Source organism: Aythya marila, assembly GCF_965140915.1.
Source record: "Aythya marila genome assembly, chromosome: 1".
Lineage (NCBI taxonomy): Eukaryota > Metazoa > Chordata > Aves > Anseriformes > Anatidae > Aythya > Aythya marila.
The window spans coordinates 146615949-146642885 of NC_139042.1; the positions used below are offsets into that span (position 1 = coordinate 146615949).

Consider the following 26937-nt stretch of genomic DNA (forward strand, 5'->3'; position numbering starts at 1 on the left):
ATTTGCTTCTGTGTAACATGCCTAAACTTAATCAAAGGAATATGTTTCTACTGTGTTAATAACTGGAGCTCTACCCTGTTGAATCTAGCAAGATGAAAAGATAACATAAGTATCTTACCAAGATACATACTGGAAGTTTTCAGTCTTCCTTTGAAGCTTTGTGTCCCTGATCTCCCATTTATTTTGCAACAGAGTAGACAACCTATCACCTGTTTCAATATGGCAATTCCCACATTTCATATACATTCTCCACATTAGTCCCTCAAAACAATTTTTCCAAGGTCCCAGCCTTCTTGAGATTTATTCATAGGTAATGCAGACAAACTCTTCCAACACAAGGACAAGTGTGCTTTCATTTTACTTTAATATACAATTGCATTAAAGCAGTAGCATCTGGCACATAGCACTTAGCCTGCAGTGCTGTAAATGGAACACTGATGACTTCTTCAGGGGAGGAAAAAAAAATGCCATCAAGTTAACATGCAATTCTTAGAATTTTAATTTGCATTATTAGCCCCTTTGAGGCTAGCCAAATAGCTACCTTCAGTGGAAGTTCCTTGTGCATTAAAATTGCCAAATGGCTCATTAATCTGGTAGGGTTAATCCATTTAGTGAGGATATGCCTTGAAGAGAACCTGATAAGACTGGTGAACACTGGCCCCTTTGACGTGAAGTCTCACTGTACTGCCGCACGGAGCATCTGCTCTCGCATTCGGGGATCGCAGAAGAACCGGAGCTTCCTGGGTAATAGCTTCACCTCCACAGGCATGGCTTCATACTCCTCGTTATCAATACCAAAGGATCCCTCAGCGCCCTGTGTACAAATAACAGTGGTGATTATTCCAGCAGTGCTCCAATACTGATACCTGCTTTTACTAATTGGCTACAAGTTGAATGCTTTGCTGTGCTAACCAGGATGACCACCTTCCCATGCCTTCCAGCCCATTTGGTCTCAGCAACACAGTGAGAGCTATCCTTCACTGCACATACCGTATTAAGAGCCTTCTGCATAAGATGTTACCTCAGTTAGTTGCTAATTGGTGATAATTAAATGCTAGGGAGCCTTAATGACCCACATTGTTTATACTGAAAGATTCTTTGCTATTGGAACTATAATTATATGCACTTAGCTCTTGGCCTGCCAGCGGTGACACAAGCTAATCTGCAGAAGTGCCTGTTAAATAATTCCTATTAAATCCATGTTACAAACACCTTTTGGTATTTATTGATCTGAAACGTGAGATGCAAAGTAATTCACTGGTCAGGAATTACTCAGCAGAATTTTCCCGAGCTTTTTCTTTAATGCTGATAAAGTTACCAGTGATTAAAACCATTCATCAAAATGTCATGTTGACTTTAAAAATAATCTGGTGTCTGCTTTGCACGTGCTACGCTCACTCAAGGCAAGGCTATGTCACATTGATACTTAAACTACTCCAAATAAGATGGTACATCACAACAGCTCAGACTGGACAAAGTAGCATAGGTCCTGTAAATCACAGAGCCACAGCAGTCCACCAGGATCAATGTATCCTGCTTCTCTGCAGAACTGGTGAGGCTCATCTGAACTGTCTCCAGTTCCTTCATCAGATCTAGGTCAAGGATTTAAAGAACAATGCTGCTTTGAGCCATGCACAAATATTCTGAAGGTCTCAGCTGCAGTATGAAGAGTTCATTTTATACCACAACTCTTTCTGAGCCCAACACTCCAGAGTATTCTTTAAGAAATGCAAGACTGCCATGAGACTAACTGGATGCAAATATTAGGATGCTGGCTCATCATTACATCATAATTCACAATTTTTGCTTGGTAGATACAGATATTTTCACTTTTTGGCATGTTCTATTATCCTTTAATATGGAATTCTTTTTCCAAATGGTATGAGAGCTCTGTATCATTTGAAGATATAAATGATCTATGAGATTGACTTAATGCCCCTGCAAAAACAAGGAAGTCCTCTCCAAGGCCATAACAGTCTCTTCTTTATAAGACACAACAACAGAGTAATCTAAACAACACAGGTAGATGCAGTTTTGGCTTCTTTTTCAGCTTAATCTATTCAAAGTTTCAAGACACTTCCCTATGTTAATCTGAGCCCCACTGTCTTGTGTCTCCCTCCCGTAACACTTCTAATATTTATCTTCTTCTCTACAGCATAACCCCTTCCCGGCTAAAATGTAACTGAGAAATTCAGTCTTTAATACTATGGTGAAGGCGCGCATATTCAATGCACCTCAGTAAGAGACCCTTTACAACCATCACTGCTGTACACATGAAGTTCTGTCCCTATTTACTGGCTGAACGAAGCTTCCCTTCTAGTTTGCAAACCACTTGGTCTGTAATTCCAGTACATGTGTCCTGGACAGGGACTGAATTGCTCCACTGAGGAACTGAGTGTCTCATCAACTGTGTAATTAATTTCCCAGATTTGGAGTAGAGAGTTCTTAATGCATGGCATTAACTGGCACCAAGAAATAAAGTGACAAAGTTTCCTATCTCCCTTAACTTCTTACCTCTGGAAGCTGCAAGATGCATCTGCTGGCTTGGATGCACTGACTCCCTTCAGGGCACGTATGTGGATCACGCATCTTTTGACTTCTGTTCAAACAAAAAGAGGCAAGGTAAGGAGAAAGTTCTGTCAGAAACAGCTATTTTTAGAGCTGACACATCTTTATGTGTTGGTAAATCACTATGCATTTGGTAAACTTGGAGGTTATATACATATACAAAGACTTGTGGGCTTAACTGTGAGAAAATAAAACAGACATTGCCTCTTCTGCTGCAGTCAGTACGTATCAGTATGCACTGACAGACTCCAACCAACTTCTGCTCCGAGGTTCACTGAATACATTTGCTTGTACTTTTATAACACTTCTGTGCTCCTCGCTTACATGCAGAACTGTACAGCTCCCACGCTGGATGGCTACCATCTCCTCAAATTCCCTGCACACATGTGACTTACCAGCAACTTAAAAAAAATCTAACCAAAAAAACCCTGATAGTTATATTGAGCCACTAAACTATCATCGAGCCAAACCAAATGAAAAATCCCCTCTTCTCACATCGCCACCACCCAGCATGGCTTCTAACTAGTTCCTTTCAATTGTTCTTGTGTAGAAACATGCAGATTATCAGTTTATCCATTCCAAACAGAATGCAGTTTTCTCAGTTGTTCTCTCTCTTTCGGTGCCCATGAGATTCTTGGTTACACACAGCACTTTGAGAAGTGCTGCTTTCCTACTTTTGCTGATGTTGAGTGGGAGCACCTAGAAGGCAGTTGCTTGTCTCAGGAGGCTGGTGGTACAAGTGCAATTTGGTGTGTTTCAAGCCTGAGGTTGCTGTCCTGTCACTGCATCAACCGCTGAAGAAGAGCACGGTGCATTTCCTTTTCTCAGTGCGTGCTGCTGCACAGTGCACACAAATCCTTGGGTATGCTGACCTCTCCCCGGTCTCCTGACTGAAAGCACGCAACCCTTTGGGTCACCTTTCACACAAGGTACACCACATCCCACCCTCAGTTCGGCCTCCTTTCCAGACAGACAGCAACACACAGACAGTAAAGTGGACAGCAGTTACGTGGCTAATATACCACAGCTCTCAAGCACAGTTACCGCAGGTATTTCTAGGACAGGCAATCCCAGCTGTCCCCAGCTACTCTGTTCTGTTGGCTGATATCAAAGTAGATTATACATGTATTTAAATAACCTCATGTTGTCCCCATAAAAAAAAATCGCAAAAACATGTCAGACACACCCTATACAGCAAATAATCCATGCCCAGAGGAATGTATGCTCACTTTAAAATTCCAGAAAATCCCAGAGAGAAAGGCTGAAACAGGTGAGGATAACCAAAGACAAAGGAAGAAAAGCAAAGACACTAAAGGAAAGGGCAGGGAAGGACAAAAGCAATATTAACTATGGGAAGTTTGGTTTTAATCCAATATGTATATACTAAAAGATTAATGAGTGATTGTGAGGGAATTAAACATCCTCTTGGCAATATAAATTATAAATCATTGCTGGCATGCAATACTGTCAGTTTATACAGTGCTGTACAAACAAGCACAAAATATTCTCTGCTTAAGGTTTAATCTGTTCGAAGTTTAACATGTAAGGTCCCAGATACTGCACTCTGGTGAGCACGTAGATTTTTTTGATTAACAGAGGTAAACAAGGCTCTACATAAATGCGAATATGGGATCAAGATAAGCTCAACAGGGATGAGACACGTAACTAAGGATTAGTCAAGGGAGAATGCTAGGAGAAGAAAATAGACACAACTCCTCCTGCAGTGATCGCCTATCTAGTGACCCTGTGTAAAAGGATCAGGAATCATTTCCATGTGATTCAGCTCCTTACTCAAGACAAGACAGCAAAGCAAAACAGGAGCAAGAATAAAGCCCAATAGCAACATTTTCGATTGATCATCTTATCCTACTCCACACACTGAATTACAAAAATACAAGCAAAGAGAACCTACTGCAGATAAAACACAATTTTAACCTAATTCTCATCTTCAAAATCAGCTGATGTGAAATTCTGTAACAAAAACAAAGAAGTCTTCTACATTGTAACTGGTAACTGCACTCATGCCCCAGAGTGACTGCTCTCCGTGTTTCCATATACAGAATCTGAGCTGGCTATCAGGACATAGATTACTGGTGCTACACTTTCTGTCTTCCCTTCAGCACTTCCTAGCAGACACTACCACCTGTTCTTCCCCTGCCTCATTTGAAATATCGCCTCTACACCTGCTGCAGATGCTCTTGTTCACACAAATCTGATCCACAGCCGGCAGGTGCTTCTATAAACTTGGGATTTCTTTGAGATTCAACAGCAGCTGCCCTCCAGCGTTCTGATGCATTGCCTCCAACCACACAAACGCAATGCCTGAGCCTGCATTGTAGTTTCCCCTGCAGGATGCATGGTTTCTGTGATCTACCAGTTCTGACCAGATCATGTCAGTGTCCTCTTCAACAGAAAAATAACTTGTTAACTGTATTGATATAGCATTTTCCCTGAAATCATTCTCGACTCCTCCAAATTCTGGGTGTTTAGAACTATGCTTTGAAAACAAAACAAGCAAAACCAAAACAAACAAACAAAAGCTTCATACGTTTCTAAATGCAAACCCTGCTGGTGCTAGGCATGGGGGAACCTGTAACAAGGGCTTGATTCAAACGCAGCTCCAAAAAGGCACTCACTGCACAGTGGAGAGCCACTCTGAACACCCTGATTTTGCCTTGCAAAAAGAGGGCACTTTATTTCTGTTCTGACTCGTCTCTGCAGAAGTAACTGGTCCCTCCTGTTGCTCCATCACGTACACCCCTCTTTCTCTTTTGTTGTTACCTCCAGACAGTGGGCAGTGTTTAATCAAAAAATCTTGTTTCTTTGAACTTTGCTTGAAAAGCAGCTCAAAGCTTTCGGCACTGCCTCTGATTACCTAGCCAGCAGGGCACGTTACCCCTCAACTGAGGCTTTTTCCGTATAGCAGTGTAACTGCAGTCAGAAGAACGTGACACAACTGCATGAAGCATGCCCAGTTCACGTGGGAGACATTGCACACCGGGTGTACATTTGAACACCTCTCCCTTAAATCACCCCAAATCATCCACGTTTTTTCTGGTAGCAAAGCGTTCAAGAACCCAGTATACTGGAATATACCTTAAGAGGTCAAACTCCTCTTGCTGCTAATGGGAAAATCTCCTCCTCCTTTCCTTTCCGCAATCCTTAAAACAAAGATTTCACTCTCAAGCATATATGGTCCACATGGCTCATGCAACTTAAAAGCAGTTGCAGCAAGCATCCGAATCCACTGTGCATCCATACATCAGAAGATATTCCCACAGAGGCTCATGGGATGCTCAAATAAGGGGCCTGCTGCTGCTATTAATGTCATAAACAAGACACATATGCAGGAACTCTTAGGGTGATGACAACCAGGTAAAAATGTATCCCTATCTTCCCATCTGCTTTCACTAGAGGGGGCCCTTCGACCAGAAAACAGAATTAGCAAATATAACAGTAACATATAAAAGAGTTTAGTAGGACTGGATTTAGTAGGAAAATCAATTGCTAATAAAAACTGCACGGAAAATGCAATGTATTTGCTAGTGAGATGGTATGCAGGAGCTGGAAAAGGCAGCTCTGATTTGTATTTGGTGATAGCAGATAAACAAGCACATTACAAGACAGCATTCCAAGCATAAGTAAGGCAATACGTGTTCACTCCTTTTCTCCATGCTTCTTCGTCACACCTGCAGCCTCCTTGCTCCACATACAGGGAGCACCAACACATTTAGTTAAAGTCACTGTTTCAATTCACACCTTCCTAAAGTTCCTCCAGCTCAGATCTCATATCTCAGAGGAGTTACTGAGCCAAGGGAGCCTTTCATTTAAAAGCTGGGCCTATCTTATCAGAGTGCAAAAATTCCAGGTACTGATAGTACAAACACATCAGCTCTGTGACCCTTCTCTTAAACCATTGAGCAGCTAGGGCTAAAAGATTCTGAAGTCTTTTGGGCTGCCTACAAAGCTCTGGGTTGTGACAGTGTTTTCGAAGCATCATCATTCAATGCCAGTGGAGAAAGAGGTGAAAGGTATAGGAAACTGAGAGGCCAGGAAGAACTCAAGGTAGACTGATCTGCCTTGTTTCCAGAAAGAGGAAATCAGTAAGAATTTTGAAGAACAAAACCAGTAACCTCCATGAAGCATTACTGACTGATGACCTCTGCTTTGGAATTTTGAAGCACAAAGTAAGGGAGAAACATAAAACTCCTCAAAATTAGCACTCTGACTTGTACGGAGATTTGGACATCTTTTTGCAGCCTTCCCATACTCACCCTCTGTTCACAAACTGTCCCTTGCTGACAGTATCTGCTTCAATGCAAATATCCATGAAGTCTTCAGTGCGCTAAACAACAACAACAACAAAGATTCAGAAATGAAGCAGTTAACATTTCAAAATGTCACATCCATGATACTGCAAAAATGCCCAGTTCTGAGTCTCACAAAAGGAGGCAGATGCACTTCTGCATTTAATGCTTTTTCCTTTCTCAGCTTGAGATTTGGAAAATCTCAAGCTGAGAAAGCTTGAGAAAGGAAACGACTGTCCACTTCGATGTCCTGTTTCCTCCTGGGTAGCCCTAAAGCTTTTGTTTGCTTAGTGAAACTTTCTTGTTATATAGACTCCTCCTGATCTCACCACATTCATTTTTACGTAAGTCTCCAGTGCTTTTGCTTTTACACCAGCTCTGAAGTTTGCCCACTCCTAGATTCAATCATGGGCCTCTACTTGCACAGGGCAATGAATTATTTAGACAAAAGAACGAGAATTTAGCAAGAAACAAAACCTGTGTGGGCAGGGAACATTTGGAATCCAGTTATACAGTCTTACCGTCAGATCAAGCTGTCTGTTCTGAGTTGCAATGGAAAACTCAATGGTGGATAATTTCAGTTCTTCCCAGTCCTCTGGGGCTGCCTCCTGGGGGATTTCTGTGAATCAGAAACAGAATATAACATTAAAGGGAATTTACTTATACAGATCATCATTTCACTGCTGTGAAGCACAAAACATCAATGCCAGCCACAAAAATCACTTTGACCCATTGTGACCACTAGCTTTCCTTCTTTCAAACATCACGTGTTTTTTTTTTTGTTTTTTTTTTTGGGGGGGGGGGGGGTTGGAATACTGAAGGAAAAAAAAAACACTGGCATTCACACAGTAACATGAAAGACTATCAAGCATATTACCTGGCAGCCCTGTAAATCCTTATGCCAAGGATTAACAAATCTCCTGAACTAGCATTACAGGAACATGAAGTGCTGCTACCAGAAAAAAAAAAAAAAAAAAAAAAAAAATCCAGTGTTCAGGATGCTGTGGTAACGTACCTTCTATAAGAGAAAACCCCAGGGTTCAGTTCTCACATACGGGTCACTTCTATCTAAATACTTCTATTAAATCACCTCTACTAGGTGACAAGCCTCTACTAGGAACAAGCAACTGTGAGCCCACAGCACATACTGGCTTCTTCACAAATCCACTTTTGCTTATGAGACCACGAGCACTGACTGAACTACTCGTTTCATTTCTGACAAACGCCACTGTAACTATCTTGACAAAGTCACAACTTAAATGTTAATTAAAAAAAAAAAAAAAAAAGGAAAGGGAAAGTAGTAAGAGAGTGGAAAAGTAGGAAAAGTAATACAGAAAAAAAAAAAAGTAAAAAGCACCCACAACTCTGATTGATTAGACAAGCAAAGGCTGTCTGTAACTTTACACCAAAATAGACCCAACTTCACCTTTTCGGGGAGGTGACCAGTATAAGCGAAGTCGCCTGTAAAGCCTCACATACAAAGGAGGTCTGGACGGTTTCTCCTCTGGCTCTTCTGGAGGTCTCTCAGTTGGACCCAGGTACATGAGATCAGCTTGACGTTTCTGAGGCCATTCCTTGGATTTACATGGAAAGGAAACACAAGAGACAGAGGGCCTTTTGTTGAGCACCTGCCTGTTTATTGTGCTTAGTCCTTCAGCCGATTTACTCTGTGCTCACAAGCACTCGTTCGGAGCTACCCAGATCCTGCCATGGCCTCAGCCTACTTTTTGGCTCTTCAGGCTCCAGATTCCTATGCCAGATGACATCTCTGCAGCTTGAGAAAGATCACCCCCAGTTCCCAAGCCTACTAATCCACTCCTTCCCTACACAGAAGCGGGGTACTTTCCCCACCAACAGCATAGGGAAGCGTTTTTTTTTGCTGCCAGTGCTGGGTAGGGTGACACAGCTGCTTCTGAGGGAACAACCAAAACTGGCAAGGTCAAGAGTAATGTCTGAAAGCACAATTGTTTTCTGCGTGGCATCAAGGCAACCTCAAAGAGAGCTGCACAACAGGGTCTAGTGCCAACAGGCAAAGACAACAGTGCTGTGTGCAGCCAAGGGGCTCAAAAATCTGGCCAGCCTTTGTCTTTCAGCACCTTAAACAACTGAGATGTGACCGTATTAGAGCACCTGACTAGACAGGTGCACACAATGGGTCTTAAGGCAAGTCAGGTGAGCTCTATAAAGATCTGAGGAAAAGAAATACCGTGTTATTCTCAGTGATGCTTCAGATCCACTGCCAGAAATTGATGACCTACAGCAGAACCTTAGCTCCTGAAAGCCTCCAGCTGCTGGCAAAGTTTATTTCCTCTCATTTAATTTTAAAACTAATTTCTGAAAATGCTTAAAATAGAGGACGTATGGATAGAATAATAGGATCTTTTTTTAAAATGTATTGCCATTTCAAAGGAGAGCTACAGCAAACCCAGCAATGATAAAGCACACAGCTGCAAAGAAAAGCTAGGATAAGATTAAACTCAACACGTTGGAGCCATTTCTTACCCAAATTAACAAAATGATAACATAGGAGGCACATAAAGCAATGGAGAGCACAACTGGGGGAGATCAGGAAGAAACTTTTTTATCTTAATAGCAGTAAAAGTGGGCACTTCTCTTTAACCTTCAGCAGGTTAAACATATCTTTTAAATGTACAATGAATAACTCACCAGTGAGACTCACTATCAGTGCCGCTCACCGAGGCTCAGGCCTCAATAAAAGCGAGAAAGGGGCTGGAGAGAGGTGAAGAATAGGTTTCTACCTAGATTACCAGCACACAAAATCATCATCTCAAATCTCTTGGGGATGGGGAGCGGGGTGGAAATCTTTCATGAATGTATTACAGCCTTAACTCCATGGCTGCACAATCTCATCTACCACTGCAGCTCCTGGGTATTTCCAGAGCCTTTTCATGAGGCTCCTTATATGAGAAGAGAAAGGCATGCGAATGAAAATGCCTCATCTTTCATGCAGGTCAAATTTTTAATTTTCCAGGATCATTTTAAAGCAACAGTTAAAGGTAAAATAAAAGCTATTAATCTTCATGTTCATTTTACTACACATGGAAGCCTGATTATCAACATTCATGAGCAGTCTAATTATGGACAGTTCTGCCAGATGAATAAATCAGAATGAAATGTTTTCGTAAGAAAGACTGTTTAGAAAAGGTGACGGAGCACTTTAATGGTTATGTTCAGCACCGCTACCGCTCTCCAGCTTCAAAAATGGTTACTGGCTCCCCCTGGTGACCTTGCAGCAACAGATCTTTAGAAATTACGTATTTTTAAAAGGTATTCTGCCTCCCCTTCATCTCTTCATAAATTAAGTCTATACCAATTGCTACATATTTCAATGAGTTGAGTTTCATTCCCAATGTATATATTGTTACCAGAACTTCAGAAAAAAAATACAGATAACATATACAAAGCACAGTCAGCCTTTTCATTTCTCATCTATACAACCATTATAAACACTTCCCCCAATTATTCTTTACCTTTAAAGTACTGAAAAAGTGAGCTGCTTTAGTTTTCAGAGGTCCAAGGTACCAGTACCTGAAAAAAGAACACAGACAGAACTCCTGAGATATCCAGGAGATGATACTGGGGAAAGGGAGAAATCTTGCTTCAAGTTAGAGCAGAGTTGTTTGCCGCTGAAGTTAGTGCTCCCCTACAGCTTTAGCTTCATGATACTACAAGTATCCACACAGCAGCTTAGCAGTGACATCCCTTTCTTGAATTACAGACTACCAAAATGCAGCATACAATCTTCTCTACAGGCAGCCTGACACCTCAGTAGCAGAATTTTACCTAGTTATGAAACACAAATAGGAATAATTTAAAAGTCTATGATCTAATCGTTGATGGGATGCACAATACCTCCACAATATCCCATAAAGAATAAGGTTGGAGGAAACAAGGAAACAAACAAAAATCATCAGTTTAAGTGGCAAGAGAACAGAACCAGAAAACATTCATCTGCCCCAAAGTACTCTCAGATCAAAATCAATGTTTTAAAAAATAAAACTCCTGTCAGCCATGAAATATTGTATACAATCTAAAGATGTGACTATGTTTAGGTAGGCTTGGTACACATTTTGATCACTGTCTTGCATCAAAGAAGGTCAACAAAACACATTAAACACCATCAGCTCAACAGTATTGAAGATGTAAGGATATCATTAACTATTAAGGCATGCGACAGTCACACCATTCCCATCAAGCCATGAAATTGTCTGTAAAATAATAAAGCCTCAAAAACAAAGCACACCACCATGTCTCCACCAGAACAGTACTTAGCTAAGGGATAGCCAGACACTCTGGAACTGTGGCTTACTGATCAACTCTCTTTGTAGTAGATGCCTTTTTTTTTCAGCTGTCCTGGAACACACTAAATGCTTATATAGCCCAATATCCCCTCTTTGACAGGCCAACAGGGACCAAAACTGTATGCTTATGGAGAAGTATAAGAAGAGGACAAGGACACTGGGCTCTTATCTCAAGCACACTGAGCCCCCATTCATTCGTGGCTGAAGTGCTTTCCAAGCTGGGCATGTTTTGTGTGCATCCAAAACCATTCATGGAAAAAAAGGCTTGAAGTTGTTCACACTGCCCCAGGTACAAAAGGTGCTGTCATACCTCCAGCACACGCTCCAAGACTCCTATGAAAGGTAACTGCTGCAGGAAAAAATGTGACTAGACCTTGCCTAGACCAACAGTAGGCAAGAAACAGGGCACAGGCAAACCTAGTAAGAACACAGAAGGGCGAGAAGTGCTCTTCCTTAATCCTGGGGCTGCAATTAGCAGGAGAGCCCACAGCACAGACAAGTCAGCACCTACTGACATAGCCAAGGGCTATTTACTGCATCTCTCCCATCCCACATCACCTCTCAAACCTACTCAGATATCTACCAGACTCCAGAGGCCTGCTACCGCCTGCTTCCTCACAGATAGCTCATTCTCAAAACACACCTCATTTCCTTACGGCTGTGCAGCAGCAGTCTGTGCTGCAATTCCTCTCTAGCAGTCTGAGAAGTGAGCTGATTTGGCCCTGCTGCTCCTTCACCAGATAACGCTGGTCATTTGATACACAGACAGAGGCATATAAAAGGTCCATTTGGAGAAAACCCAACAATTATTAGTTTAGCATTCAGAAAACAGTCCTCAGACAGTACGATCCACGCCACTCCTGGCAAGAACTGAAGGGCATTTCTACTGCATCTGATGTTCCTCATTGGAATTGAGTTACAGAGTCTGCATGCATCTTTTCATTGGCAATTGACGAAAAACAATGGTCAACTACTTTACTTAGACTTTCCTCAGGGGACAGCTTTTCCCACTGATCCAATCTGAATGAAGTTCCAGAAATGGGCACCAAAAGGCAAGCAGAAAGCAAATACTTTAAGAAATAGTCGGCATTAAATAAATGATTATTTCAAATGACAAAAATCCTGACATGTCTTACACTTAGTGTAACGATAGACCCAAAAGGAGGGGGTGCTTCTGCCTGTCAAAAGTCTACACTTAAAAAAGACTTCTTTGCAACAGGGGGGGTATTTCTTTTTAGACAAGATGCTAAAAGAGGTACAGCATCAAAAGAGTGGTGTTTTCTTACTTGCTAGCTTTAGCTCCTGCATCTCTGTAAGATCCCCATCTTAAACCAGTCACTGCAAACACAGGCTGTTCCTTTTCCCCCTGTAAAGAAAATTAAACAGTGCAAAATTACGTCGTCTTACCTTTTTTCCAACTTTGTTTTTTGAAACTAGAAAAATATCATTTCTATATAAAAACTGATTTCTGATTAATCCCAAAAGAGAAATTTTGCAGGAAAGGTATGATAAATAGCTAACATCAGTAAAGGTTAAGCAGGATTTAAGTATTACACATTCCATTTACTCCCAGAGAGAAACACAAGAGGTAAAGATTTTAAGAGGTTGACTGATCTTGACTGCACACCCAGCAACAGCATTTAGTTTCGTGGATAGCGTCAGCCAAAAGCAAGGTGCTCTTGTGCAGCAACATTAAGCTCTTGCTGCAAAAATGTCTATTCTACAACACAACAGAAAAATAATAGATATTTTAAAAAAAGGAAACATACTGGGCACAGTCAAAAGTTTTCCATTTCACATATTGCAGTTTAAAAAAGAAAGCTATTAATTCAACAATACATATGAATGTATTAAATCAGCTTAGACAGCTATTGTTATCTTTCACCATTTCCACAGAAGCATCAGCGTTAGTAAGTTTTGCATTCGTCAGAACTCTCTAAGCCTCCCAAAAATACATTCAGGCATTCAAGTGTTTTCTCCAGTTTAAACCAGCTGATGTCACAGAATACAGTGAAGAAATGACTGCCAACCAAACTGCTGATATCATAAGCTAATATAAAATTCACAACAGCTTTACACAGAGGAAAATTAGTCTATTTAAACAGAACCACATGAGAGTAGGGAAGTTTTAGAAATATTGGATGCCAAACAAACGAGTGTTTACCTTGATCTGCAAGACATCAAGTGGAACTGTCTCTCCCTTCAAAATGGCCAATGTAGCATTAGTAATATGCCTGCAAAACAAAAGAGAAGGAAGAAAAGGAAAACAAACAGGTAGAAAGAATACACTTAAAATGAAAAAGAATACGTTTTAAAATTATACTTTTTTTAATTTTATCTTGCAGGCCCCGCTACCAATTCTGGTGGGGCTTTTTCTTGTAGTAACCACAATACAGCCTCAAGAAAAGAGCTCTGACAAAGTGCTGTGCCTCTCTGAAATCAAAAAGCAAAGTAGGTGGCTGCAACATGTGACGAAACCTTCATTTTAACAAGCAGGAAAACTTTTGACAAGCAAAAGGAAATTCCCAGACAAAGCTTTCCAGAGAAGTGCCAGATCATGCAGGAAGTTACCTGCTGTTTTGGCTATTCTATGGATCAAAACATGGCTTTATTTTATTGGTGGCAAGTGTAATAATCTCAGAGGGAAGCAAAGAGGTATGAGACTGGTCTCAATTCACTGCGTCTGGGACTGTATTACCTCCGTATGTTAACTTGAAGTTTTTAATCAACATAAATCTACCTATCAGCAGTGGTCACGTTGTTTTGGTCTCCATTATGTTGTGGACATTAGTTAAGATAATTCTCATTTCATGTCATAAAAGGTGGCTTCAGACCTTGAAGCACATATTTCATTAAAACCCTTGTTGTTTTTTTTTTAAGGAAAAAAAAATCTAGGTTCAGTTAAATTTAAGTTCCATATTGTGCATAATTCATGTGTTTCAGCTAGAAAGGAAAACAAACAAACAAACAAAAAACACAACCAAGTGCACTTTTCAGATCCAACTACCTATGTGAATCAGCAACAAAAATTGCCCTTGGCTTAATCACACTTTGGATAGAGTAGGAAGCTGGTACTCCCTTGGGCCTTCTTTTCTCCTAATTCATACCTTTCTGTAAGACCTCTGCAATTCCTACACTCCAAAGGAAAGATCTAACAGTGATGAAGGAACCAAAACTTAAGAATTTCTTTTTAAAATATCACTTCTGCACTTCTTAAGTCAGGTTCTGTTACTGGTGTAGGTTGTTAAGCAGCCTATTGACCAAATTCCTTTCAACTTCACCAATATGCTGCAGTCTAACTTCCACAGTTCATTACCTGGGGACAAGAAGATCACTCATTTCACACAGCTTTTTTAGAACCCAAACATAAATTATTATTTTAATCTTCGCTGCTGATTACAGCCTTGTCCATCTTGCTGAGCTTCAAAGCACTCTGGTGGTTTTAATGACGGATGTTATGCCAGTTGGCTCGTGGATTTTATGTATGATGGATACCAGCAAGGGTTCCGCAAAGAAGAATGCTAATGAGTTACTGGGAGAACCAGAGTGAGCGGATTTCAGTAGCAAGGAGAAATATATTCGTTAGTATGGGAGGAGAGGAATGTAAATTGAAAAGGAATGTGTGGGGAAAAAAAAGATTAGCCGACCAGACTTTGTATTTTAAAAGTGGACACAACAATCTTGCACCAAACTGAAACACAAGCAACAGATACTGCCAGGCTGTGTCACATCAAGGGTGCTGATAGGTAAGAGTCAGGTTGTTGGACAGCTGCCGTCACAGTGAAGGGCAAGAAACTCTGAAGTCAGTAATGGGATCCAGCTTTTCCCATGGAGGCACTCATCTGCCTTACTATGCAGATACACAGCAGGCTACGTGGGGACTGTTTTCTAGAATTCTTTAACTGAAGAAGGGCTGGAAAAAAGGATTTTTTTGTTTTGTTTTCATATCCTGCTATTGTATTTCTGAACATTCCTAATAGGTTTGATTCTATTGATCTTTTTTTTTTCTTGGTTTTGGGTTTTTCGTTTTTTGGAACATGCCAAACTGAGCATCACACAGTCAAAGAGCAGTTAGCAACAGTAAACAACTTTATGCTCTGATGATACATACTTTTCCTTCTTTTAATTTTTAGTCAGCTTTTGGAAGTCATTAACACAAGCAAGTCCAGAGAAGGATCAGGCTCCCCAGAGACTGCCAACTTCTATGTAACACAGAAGAAAAAGAAAGCATCAAACTACCAAGCTGCATTGCTCCTTGAAAACAAACAGAAGAGGCGTTTCAGAAAGGTGTAATACTTACTGAACTTGGTTCGTGCTCTCAGGGTAGAGCGTGTGGCTCAAAGTACAGGTCTTTCCAAGTGGTATGAATCCTATAGGAATCTTACTGAAGGCAGCCTGGACACATAAGGGGAGTAAATTACCATTTGCATCAGCTGAAAGAAGCTTTCTGTGTGGAGATCACAGCTGTGTCTGATATCACCCCTTTGGCACTAAGCTGCCAGGCACCTCCTTAAATGAGGCAGTAACACATAATGACTCAGAACATGGCAGCCGAGTCTCTGAGCCCAGCGCTGCCAACAGGGTACAAAGGAGCTCTCTGTAATCATTACGAGCATTGTTACATGCAGGTTGGCAGACACGTCCTAACTAATGCATGGGTTCTGTCAGCAATCTGCCATCTTTCTTAATACTGATGGTGGCAGCGCAAGCTCTGCATCTCATTTACCATTGCCGAAATCCCCATCTGATAGAATACCCTTGCATGGCAAAGACATTTTCCCAGTTAAGGAAATTAATTGATTCCTCTGGCATCCAAGTGATGAGGCAGCAGAAGGTCTAGTTTTTGGAAATCATTGACCGTGTTATTTTTCCGTGCCACATTTCAGTAAAAGGGCTTGTTGAAGGTGCAAGTTATTGCACTGCACCTCAAAATAAGCTGTGCTTTCTGGAATGTTTCAGCAAATCAACGTGAAGCACTGCATATCACAATGTACCATCTCCCTCCGGGGTGGTGCTCCTAGCAGTGCCACGATACTGCAGATCCCCACTGGCTAGATAACATCCCTCTCACTTCATGCCCACCTGCTCTCCCTTGCTACCTCTGTCTCACCTGCAAGTGTTAACACGCTTCCAACACCCCTCTCTCATTTTCTTGAGAATTCACAGCTTATTCAGTCAGGCTCTGCTCCTTTGGCCACTAGGACCAACGCTTCTGGAATACCTTGCACAGGCTCTTCTTATCCAGACAACCGTGGTATGACACACCCGAGTAAAAAGGGAAGCAGAGCACAGAGTGAGGGGGCTGAACTACAGATCCCTACTCATAGGACAGATATGAAGGATGAGGAGAATTCCTTGGCCACAGACACGATGGCAATACTACAATGCACTACTCTACCCAAAATAGTGCTGGATGCAGAATTTTCTATGCAAATCAATCCCAACTATATCAAGATAATAAGTTAAAAATAGAGATGAAGAACTAGCCAGTAAAGCCTCTAATTTTTTTCTTCCAGAATCTTTAGATTATAGAGGTCTCAGGGATCAGCTACAATAATACTAAATTTAAAAAACTGATGCCTCAGAACTAATTCAGCTAGCACCCCCTTAAAAACACTGGCAGAGTTGCAGAGCTTCTCTTGTCACATTCAGACAAAGCAACTGCCTAAAGAGATGCAATTCTAGCTGCCAAGTATATCATCGTAATCTTGTCTGGATCATTTAATTGAGTTTTTGCCAGCTCTTGCCGGGAGGTTTTGGGAACAATGATCCCCTCCTATCTTCGATAACACTGTCCTCCCTCCTTGAAAAGAAAAATCTCTCTCATTTCCATTCTGAGTGTTCCACCTTGAGAGGTTACAATTTGCTTTCCATAGCCATCTACATAGGTAGGTATTCACAGCTTGAAAAAATGGCAAAACAACCATAAAACAACAGGAGCACAGCCATAAGCAAATTCAGTTTCAAGCCTCTATAAATACAAGAAAAACAAGTACTTTTGCCCAATGCTTCTGCAAAACAAAGCAGAATACAGAGCTGTCTATGGATCTTTGAAAGTTGTGCATTTGGCTTCTCAAAAATCCCTGCTCTGAAGCTGGAAGCTTCCCAAAGTCGAGGCTTGGGAGCCACTGCACTCCATGAGAAAGGGAATGAAGACCAATGGGAAGAACTGCAGGACACTAGCATGGCTGACTTACCATGCAGCACGCTGGCTTGGGCTTAGTAAGCCACAGTATCTGCAGAAAAAAACTGGGACCAAGGGTTCACAGTGGATACACAAGACACTTTCCCTAAGAAACAGACAAAATCCTAAAAGTGACAGACTTCCTCACCTCATCAGCTCTGCGGAGAAGTCCAGTTATGACCTGAAAAACATGGGAAAGTCTTAATCTTGGAGAATTTTATTTTGCAATTGCCATAGAAAGCAATGAAATTCATATCCAAATTTATTCTTTTGAAAAGATTTAAGAAACAGCTTCTCTTTTGGAACACGCGACTGTTGCTTGCATGGGAAAGGAGGCACGCTCAGTGTGCAAACATGATGGGAACAGCGGGGTTCTGAGTGCTTATGAGTATATGCTGGCACCACAACTGATGCCAGTGTAAATGCTTTAACACTGAACAAACCCGGGTAAGTCCCTTCTGTATAAATGCAAGAACCACAACTGGTCAGTGTGTGATTAAGAATTATAAATTCTAAGCTCAGGAGAAATTAGCAGATGTATTCCAACCACTTTCTTTTAAAGTCATTGTACTTCATTTAGCCATTGCCTTATGAAGCCAGTAGTTAGCATTCCTGGAAATGCTTTAACAGAAAAACAACCTGCCTTGAAAGAGAGTACTCCCCAGTTACGCTGGCAGTTTGCTCCTGTCATTAATTGTCTTGACAACAGACATTTATTAAATGCATAACATGCTTTGGCATCACTCCCACTTAATTTTTAAATTATTTGATTCCCACTTTGCAAAAAACACATTCATCCTGGGCAGTACAGATAGGCTAGTAATAAACTTTGAAAATTAAACCATTAGAGCTACATTGCACAGAAAGAAAAAGTTGGAAACATTTCTCCCCAGATATTTTTCCCATTCTAAAATGAGAAAATGTCAGACATTCCTGTTCCCCACCCCATCTCCCATCATCACTTTTAGGCAAAAAACAGCTATCGCAGGTTTCTTTTTCCCAGAAGCTCAAAATATTGAATGAAAAAATGGATGCTAAAACAGACAAATCTTCAGGACTATCTGTTGTGACGTTGTTGTCGTATTACACAGGTTCAATCTTCTCACCCTCAGCTTGGCTATGATTCTCAACAAATAGGACAAAGCTCCTGAAGTACCTCTTGTACTGTGCCATCTCCTCCTGCAATAATGATCAAATCAGTGTTCTCCATCAGTTCCAGCAGCTTTTTGGCTTGCCCTTCATAATCAGTCTGAAGAAACAGAAATACAAACATGAGAACTCAGGTGATTATTTCTAGGATTTCTCTTCTGTAGAAAAAAAAGAAATCTACCCATTTGTTTACTAATTATTCTCATATAAGCACAAAGTACTGTGCACTTCTTACATCACATTCACTGAAATTTCTTCACCTTATGAAACAAATCCCATACCTAGTACAATACAAAAAGTAAAAACACATACACAAAGCCTATAAGAATACCACAGTAACTCTCATTTGGTAGATCTAGATTACCCAGCAATAATCAAATTTCCAAATAGTTTTACATTTAAATAAAACCACAGGCAAACTACACTCTTGCAGATAAAAGTCCCATCACCTTTAGCAGCCAAGGTGTTCAAGTGCATCTCCTGAAATACAGGAGCAGATACATGAAATGCCGCTGCTCAACAGTGGCTAGGAAGCTGCTGACAGCTGCTTCAGCAGTAAAGAGTATACTGACTTTCTAAACCACCAGAACTAGTTTTTGTTTTGTTTTGTTTTGTTTGTTTGTTTGTTTTTTTGTTTTTTTTTTCTCTCCAAAATGAATGTTTTTTGCAGGTACATTTCAGTCCCCGTTACTGGGCTGGCCCTGTTTTGCTAACTTTTGAGATCTGAAGTTAGAACGTGTCAGTTTTAATTCTTGCAAAACATTTTTTGGTCGTAGGCTAGGCCTACACATTTTCAATGAACAGAAGAGGACATTAATAAAAGCAGCATTTTAACACGAAACAAAATCTGACAAAATTATTCCAAGACAGGAAGACAAATATTCGAGTACTTCACTGCCAAGACATAGTGACTACTAGATAATCCACATATCACAGCCTCAAAAATCTGCAAAAAGATCAGAATCCCTTCATGTTTATTTTTTGTTCTCTTTCCAGTGAAAACTCCTCTGCTAATTCAGGCCTTTACAGCTCAGTTTTCTGCTTTTGTGATGGGGATGTTGAATTAACTGGAGATATACTGAAAAAAATATAGTAAAAGGTTATTTTTAATTAATTTGAAGAGTTCCACTGCACATCAAAGTTCCTTACTTCTGAATTCTGCAAGTTCAGGCAGAACTGACAGTTTCAACAGTGATGGGCATGCACTGCTAGCCAGCACGCAAGTATTTAGAGATTTTCCTGTCAAACATGAATTATAGAAGGGCTGCTTTAGACAGTCAGACAAGTACATGTGCTGCTTTAGCTGAAAATTAAAAAGTCAGTACAGAGTTTGTAAATTAACTGTGAATTAAAACGAAAAAGATTAAGTACTATTTTAAAATCTCAGTAATTATTTCCTCCCATCAGATGCCTGTGGGACAACTAAGAATTTCAAATATACCCCAAATTGAATTTCAGTTCTTCATGAGCAGAAAGCAAAGCAGACAATATATCTGTATTAACAGAGCCTATCAGTTCTTACCTTAACCACAGTTACATCCAAGCCAGATAAGTGCAAAATTGGAGCAGCATTCTTCTCAAAAAGGTTCCTGGCTTTACTAGTTAAAAACAAGGAAAAACTATTTCAATAATCTGGTAGTTAAAAAAAAAAAAGGAAGAAACAAATGAATAACAACAAGAAATATAGTTAAAAACAGAGCATACAATCTACACAATCAGTCACCAGACCTGCCAGTCAGGAAAGATGAGATTTCATTTGTTTCAAATGTATTATATTTCTAGACTCGTATCTCAGATGTCAGCTTTTTTTGTTACAGTTTTAATAAATGCAGAAAAGGTTATCTGGCTTTCTACAAAAATAATTTTAAAAATCAAAACAAGATCTCCAGAGAGAGATTTATTAGAAAAATTAATGACTTACAGAGCAGCAGGCTTTAATACAACAAAGAAAGTCCATTTGGATTTTCAGAAGATTAAAAATATATATTTATTTTCTTGTATATATTATTAAATAAGTCTGGAAGCAAAATTTGATCTGACCGTCTTTTGTTAAAGGACTCATGCATTTTATGCTTGTAAGCTTTTAATGAAATAATTATTCATTAACTATATATTACTTAGAAGTGGAAATATGAGACCACAAGTCAGAGACTTTAATTTATTGACACTATGCATTTTTTAGTCATGGGTGTTTTGAATAAAAGCACGTAAGCTCAAGTCCTCCCATGTCAGATACATCATTTCTCTGATACCATTACTGAGATGCAACTGATAGCTTAGCTGATTAGCAGAAATAGACATACATCATATCCAAGATAACTGTTTTCCACTAATGAATATGCAAAAACAGCAGCTGACCTCTTCCAGGAGTCTTGCTCTCAGCCCATATTTAGCCTCCCAGTTTGTAGGCACATCCCTTTCAAGGACAGGTTCCTACAGAAGTAAGATCACTGCTGGCTAACTTCAACTCTTGAAGCAATCAAGGTCATCACTTATTTCTATAGTTTTTGAGGAGGGAAATGTGCCACATACAAAGGTATGTGGAAGAATGACAAAGACCCAAACACAGAATAAGAGAAAATTTGTATATATGTATATATATTTGAAAATCATTCTTTCAACTCAAGCATCTAATTCTGTTCTTCATCGTAATATTTTTGGTGATAGATATTCTGGCATAATTACACAGCACCAGCTTGGCATCAGAGGGGGGGCAAAAATGAGCTCAAAAATTTGGCCAGCTTTTATAGTGAATGGCAGATTAGAAAAACAGAACGAAGTGTAGGGGAGGGGGAATTTTACCCTTTGCAAGCTGCTGGGTTGAGGAACACTGTCGCTTTCTTCAGTGGCATACTGGAAGGAATCAGCTGGTTGCCAAAAACCTTAATAAGAAAAAAAGAGCACAGTTCAGTTTCTCTTTTAAGCACATTAGTAAAGCAGTTCAAAATAATGCATCTCCCCAAATGTCAGGAGGCTTTCAAGCCTCATGACAACCAAATGACTTCCATCTGCAGTCATTGTACAGGTCTCCTATCCAAAGATCACTACTCTTAGCAACAGCTGACACTATTGTCATAAGAAATCTTTATCTCAGTTTTACAATTCAACCAACATTTTTTTATTTTTTTTTTTTGTCAAATTATAGTTTTCTGGTATGGGATATCCAGGGAGAACTATCCTTGACTCTTAGGTTACTTGATTTTCCCATGTAATTCTCATGCACCTGCTTGCCACCTTCTTGCAGCTTTTTCCACTTCTGCCCTTCGTTTCTCGTATCTCCTCTGCTTATTTTTGTATTTTCTACGCTTAAGTTTTTGAAAATATGAAAGACGATAATCACCAGAGAGTTTGTCCTCACCTATGTGCAAACCCACTGTTTCCTCAGACACTTTTTCCTCCTCCTGTCTCTTTATTACGACCACTGAATTATCTTCATCTTTTAATCCAGTTCTGAATAGATGTCTTCATTTTAAGTTCTCCGAGAGTTATTTCATGCAGCCTCTTGTGCCTTTTAGCCATTTGTACCTGTGTCCACAGCTTTTCAGCACAGGAGAGGCATGAGAAGGCAAGGCTTCCACACATTACTTCCCACTCCGCAGACCTCTTTTAGCTCACCAAAGGCATCCTCACTACCACACAAATCAAACTGGTTTGGGATACAAGGCTGACAACACTCAGCAGAACCAACCAGAAGCCCCGAAAATGAAGCAGGAACAAAAGGTTACTGTGCTGAACATGACAGTCATCTGTCCCTACTTTCTTTTTCCTTTACTTTAAAGGTTAATCCCCTGGCAGGAGTTTTTATATTGAAGAAGGCAGACACTGTGCACAAAACAGTGTAGATTTTAGTGATCATTAGCTGTTTAAAGTTGAAATTACTTCCCCTTGCCAACTTTGCTCAGGAAGCCTCAATTATTAAGTGCGCAGCTGGCTATGTCACTTAAAACATTCAAATTTCTTCTTCAAGAGAGAAGAAGGATAAGAGAAGTTGCTGAGAGTAAAGGAATGGTCAAAGAAAGGGAAATAAATCATCAGCTCCTTAGCTTTACCAAAAAAATAGCTGGCAAAATGATCTATGTGTTTTATTGCATTTAGGGGAGAGAGTGGGGACAGGATTGGGAAAGATAGGAGACCTCTGGCACGTTACAGCTGTTAAAAACAATTAATTATTTACTTGGGGGAGCACGGTGTGATGTATTTGCTTGCTCTAAACAACCTAAAAAGGCTTATAAAAATTTTAGGAGTACCGACATGATCATTTCTTTATGTAATATACTTAGACATTTATGTTACATATGGGGGCACTTCGAAGGCTAATTCAGATTTTTAAGACAGGAAATAAAAAAATAATAATGCAGCATTTTCAAAGTTGTTTTTTTTTTTCTCCCAGAGCCCAACGTAAGGAAAGCCAACTTAAAGCCATTAAAAATTGTTATTAAATATATATGAAGCTATTATTTAGGAAAAGCAATTCCTTTTTCAGCTCCTTGTTAAAGCAAAACTCCAGGTGTTGTGTTTCTGGATTCCTAGCATGAAACTTACTATTTTGCAATTATGAAAAGCCCATTACACAACGGCTTTACGGTGTTTTATGAACACAAATAGAGAAACAATGTTCCATTACAGAAAACCATTCCCGCTCACAGACTGAATTTGTCACCTAAGCAGGACCTGCCTAATACAGACAGTCACTGACATCAGTCAGCGAGGCCACGTCTGCAAAGCCCATAGTCGGCTGAAACTGGTTTGTTTGGGAGAAGGAGATGTAAAAGGTTTTCAGTTTAGTACATGGGTTCTTCACTGGGGAACCTTTCTGTAACCATTTGCCACCCCAAGGCTGTCATTGCGAACCGGTATTTTAATTCGGACATGCACGGTGGAGTTTTTGCAGTAACTAGGGCTATAGGAGATGCTTTGGCAGCAAGGCAGGTTATCAGCAATTTGGTGTTGTTCTAGGCTTAAGAACTCAAACAACTTATGTAAAAACAATAGGGAGCCCCTCACATTTCACTCTGACCAAGGTTTTTCTTGAGCGAGCCTGCCTCTATTTTTCTCAGCACTTATACAGCACCAGAAACACAAGTAGCATTTTTCAAACAATTACAGATTGCTGCTATTCCAAAGATCAAACCAGACATTTAATGCCTTGATACTATATTGCTGTGGGTTTTCAAGCTGTATTTGGCACGGACACATCAGTGAGAACACAAATTACAGCATGAACTGATTACTGAACTTTCTGGTTCATTCTTTTCTAATGCAGGAGTCTTCTGCAGGATATCTTCCCAAGCTTTACCCCCTGCAATTGTAGGAAGCTTTATTTTATTTAGAAGAATAAGCTTCAATTACTGAGGTATTAACTGCTATTTCTGGAAAAAAATTAAAAGCTATTGCTTTGATATCTGTGCAGTGAAAATGACTATAGAAAACATAAAAATGAAGAACAGGCACTTTGAGTTGGTATAGTCAAATACTAAATGTATTCAGCTCTGAAGGTATCATTTTTGAAAGCAGTATTTTCTTTTTTTTTTTTTTTTAGTTATTACTATATTTTAACTATAAAATTATTATAATTTTTTCCTCATTCGTTCACGAGACCTGAGCTCCCTTATATCTGTTTTGGCAAAAAAAAATCCACAGTCCAGATCAAGCAGCTGTGAACATCTTCCCTTCAACATCTGGCAGATAAAAATTGGGATTATGCAGGTGCACCACAGCTATAAAACAGGGTAACCTCAAGCAAAGGTCTTTAATGAGAAAAATAACATTCAGCATTCTTCTGCGGCCCCAGTACACAGCAATGGGAGCAGTATCACGCCCTGCAAAATCTCCAGCATCTGGCATGGAGAAGGGGGTTTAAAATTAACTTTGTTTGAAGGAGGAAGAAAGACTTAAAATGCTGCATGACCCCACCGAGGCAACCTGAGCTATCAGCACAGCGTCCCTGATGAAGGCGCTCGGGGACGAACAGAGAAGGGTGAAGCCTGCCCAGCGGAGCGCTAACGGGAAGCAGTTTGCCCTGCCTCTGCCCCAACAACGCGCCTCGTGGTGGATCTCAGACTGCAGCCTCCTGTCTCGTCTTCTTTCTACCGGAAAATGTCAGGCCCAGAGGAATGCAGCCAGCAGAAGGAGAGGCGACTGAGGTGTTTTACCCCAGCGACAGCACCCCAGCTTCGGGCTGGAGGCCGGCCGCCCTTCGGTGCTTGAGCAGCAGGACACAGACGGCAGCGTTGTAAGGCTCGTCACGCAGAGAGGGCCCGCTGGGAGAATCCCAGGAGCCCTGCACAGCCAAGATAAGAGGGGATTTTAATCTAATTTTATCACTTTAGACGGTATTACCTCGGCTTCTTGGCACGCAGCTCTTCGTAGCAGGTTATCGCTGTTAGGTAAGACAGAACAGAGCGGACATTAGGTTGAGTAAGTTTAAAACAATTTGCTCATTTTCACCATATCGGTCTGTACCCTTTTAACACACGCTTTGACAGCTCTAAAATAAAAAATACAGGTTCTTTAAGGCCAATTTAACACATGTTTAAGGATAAAATGCCCTTGTAAGCACATGTGCATAATTTTTGATGGTTTTTTTTTTTTTTTTAAGTATGTGCACACAAACACAGTGTTTTTGATAGTAAAGCAAAGCAGAAAACAAAAGATGCCAAGTGTGCTGAGATTATGAAGGCCATGAGACACAGTACAGCTATGGTTTAATTTTAAATTGCTACATAACTGCACAACTGCACTCCAGATCTCAGGGTTTTTTTTTAAATGCTAATATTACCTGGTTTTTACATTGAAGGTACTTCCCACTCTGACAGTACAGAAGAGCTTTAGAGTAGACTTAAGGGTAACTTACACAGACTTCAATCTGTGAGCCTTACAACCCTGAGCTCCCCCATCCTTCGGTTTGTCAGCTGGACATGTTAATGCAGCACATGCCGCCCAGCCAGGTCTGCGCATGGACTACAGCTGTAACCCAAAGAGGTGAAAACCACTCACCTCACCAACATTTAAAAATAAAAAAGAAAGTATCGGTATTAGACACGCCACTGACGGTCATGTCAGAAAGAGATTCCAGGCTAATCCTTGTGCTTGTCATTGGTGATGGACAGCATCAGCACAGCGGCAGGCAGCCATGCTGGAGACTGAGTTACTGAGTGCAGAACACAACTCAGCTCTTCCCCAGACCCAAAAATGCCCTTTTGGGCCTCACAGACAAAAAGGAGAATCCTGTTGTGCAAGACCCCGTCTCACCTGTCCTCTAGGTACCAAACACTTCCCTCTCCTTGCTAAAACCAAAAATCTCCATCAGTTTTCCCTTGGCAGTATCTGGCAAGACGGTACAGTCTTACCTCAAAAGTCTCCAATACAAAAATTCAATAACAATTATAGTCAGCGTAACACATACCAAAATTAACATACTAGACCCATTAAAAGGGAAAACAGCACACTCCTGCCCCAAACTGTGGCTCACTGGGCACAGTCTGCACCCGAAATGGCAGAAGAAAAGGCAAAGCCTTGGCTAGAACAATGCATCCAAGGAGGAGTGGGATCTGTCCCATCCCACGAGCCTAGACTATTTATCTGTCACTGGAGCCATATAAATTACTGCTTCTGACATCACCAAAAGATGCTGCAGTGTACTAAAAGGAGACGTCAGCTGACTTTAGGTGAGATACTGAGTTCTGAGAAAATAACTGTGAAGCAAAAAAAGACAGATTTATTCTTAGTAAAAGCAAAAAGACTAGGAGAGAACTCATGCACGGAAAAAGAAAACACGTAAATAATACCCCATGAAGATAACAAGTAACTGGAATGTCTAAAAAAATTTCCTTGGAGGCATACCAATGCGTTTAACTGCCACGTTATCTCCTTCACACCGAAGCAGCAAGCCATTTGTATTAACTACCTGAAATATTACCGAGAGGAGCAGCAGGCCTGTGTTTGATTGCGCTAATCTCGCGAAAGAGCACCATTAAAATAACTCTCTCTGCAAAGGTTTGTGTACGGAGCCAAAGCCGGGTGCTGCAGCTAATTCCCCTTCAATCAGGACAGCACGGGGGCTGTGCCCACGCTGCCCTGCTGATTACAGGCCCTCACACACGGACTTTTCCCCCCCCTGTATGGCTAGAGGAAACACAAAGCAATTGCGATGTCAATACATAAAGCTGAAATATTACGGGGTACCAAGAAAACCCCACGACCAGATGATGGCCACGCAGCTGATCCGTTTGTGAACTGCAGTCCTGACCTCGTTAACAAATCCTAGTCAAGTCTGTGTGATCTGATTGCTGCACATCGCCGCTGCTTTGCTCAGAAATCAACCTGGGTCACACCACCAACTGCTCTGCCTGCCTCCTCCCTGCAACATTATAATGCCTGCAGCGCTAAGAACCTCTAAAATTGAGTC

General features: G+C 40.7%; 1 protein-coding gene across 1 annotated transcript in view; it reads right to left on the minus strand.

The window, feature by feature from the left end:
- Positions 1–66: 66 nt before the first annotated feature.
- Positions 67–26937, minus strand: part of AGK (acylglycerol kinase) — a 29670-nt gene continuing 2799 nt past the window's right edge. The window contains exons 2-15 of the mRNA XM_082783796.1: positions 24870–24909; positions 21333–21412; positions 20053–20128; positions 18538–18630; positions 17530–17562; positions 15498–15592; positions 13362–13431; positions 12484–12563; positions 10367–10424; positions 8302–8449; positions 7397–7494; positions 6843–6913; positions 2515–2599; positions 67–814 (exon numbers count right to left, since the gene is read on the minus strand). Of these exons, the coding sequence (XP_082639922.1) occupies positions 677–814; positions 2515–2599; positions 6843–6913; positions 7397–7494; positions 8302–8449; positions 10367–10424; positions 12484–12563; positions 13362–13431; positions 15498–15592; positions 17530–17562; positions 18538–18630; positions 20053–20128; positions 21333–21412; positions 24870–24909 (1165 nt within the window). The 3' untranslated portion in view covers positions 67–676. The remainder of the gene's footprint in view (positions 815–2514; positions 2600–6842; positions 6914–7396; positions 7495–8301; positions 8450–10366; positions 10425–12483; positions 12564–13361; positions 13432–15497; positions 15593–17529; positions 17563–18537; positions 18631–20052; positions 20129–21332; positions 21413–24869; positions 24910–26937) is intronic.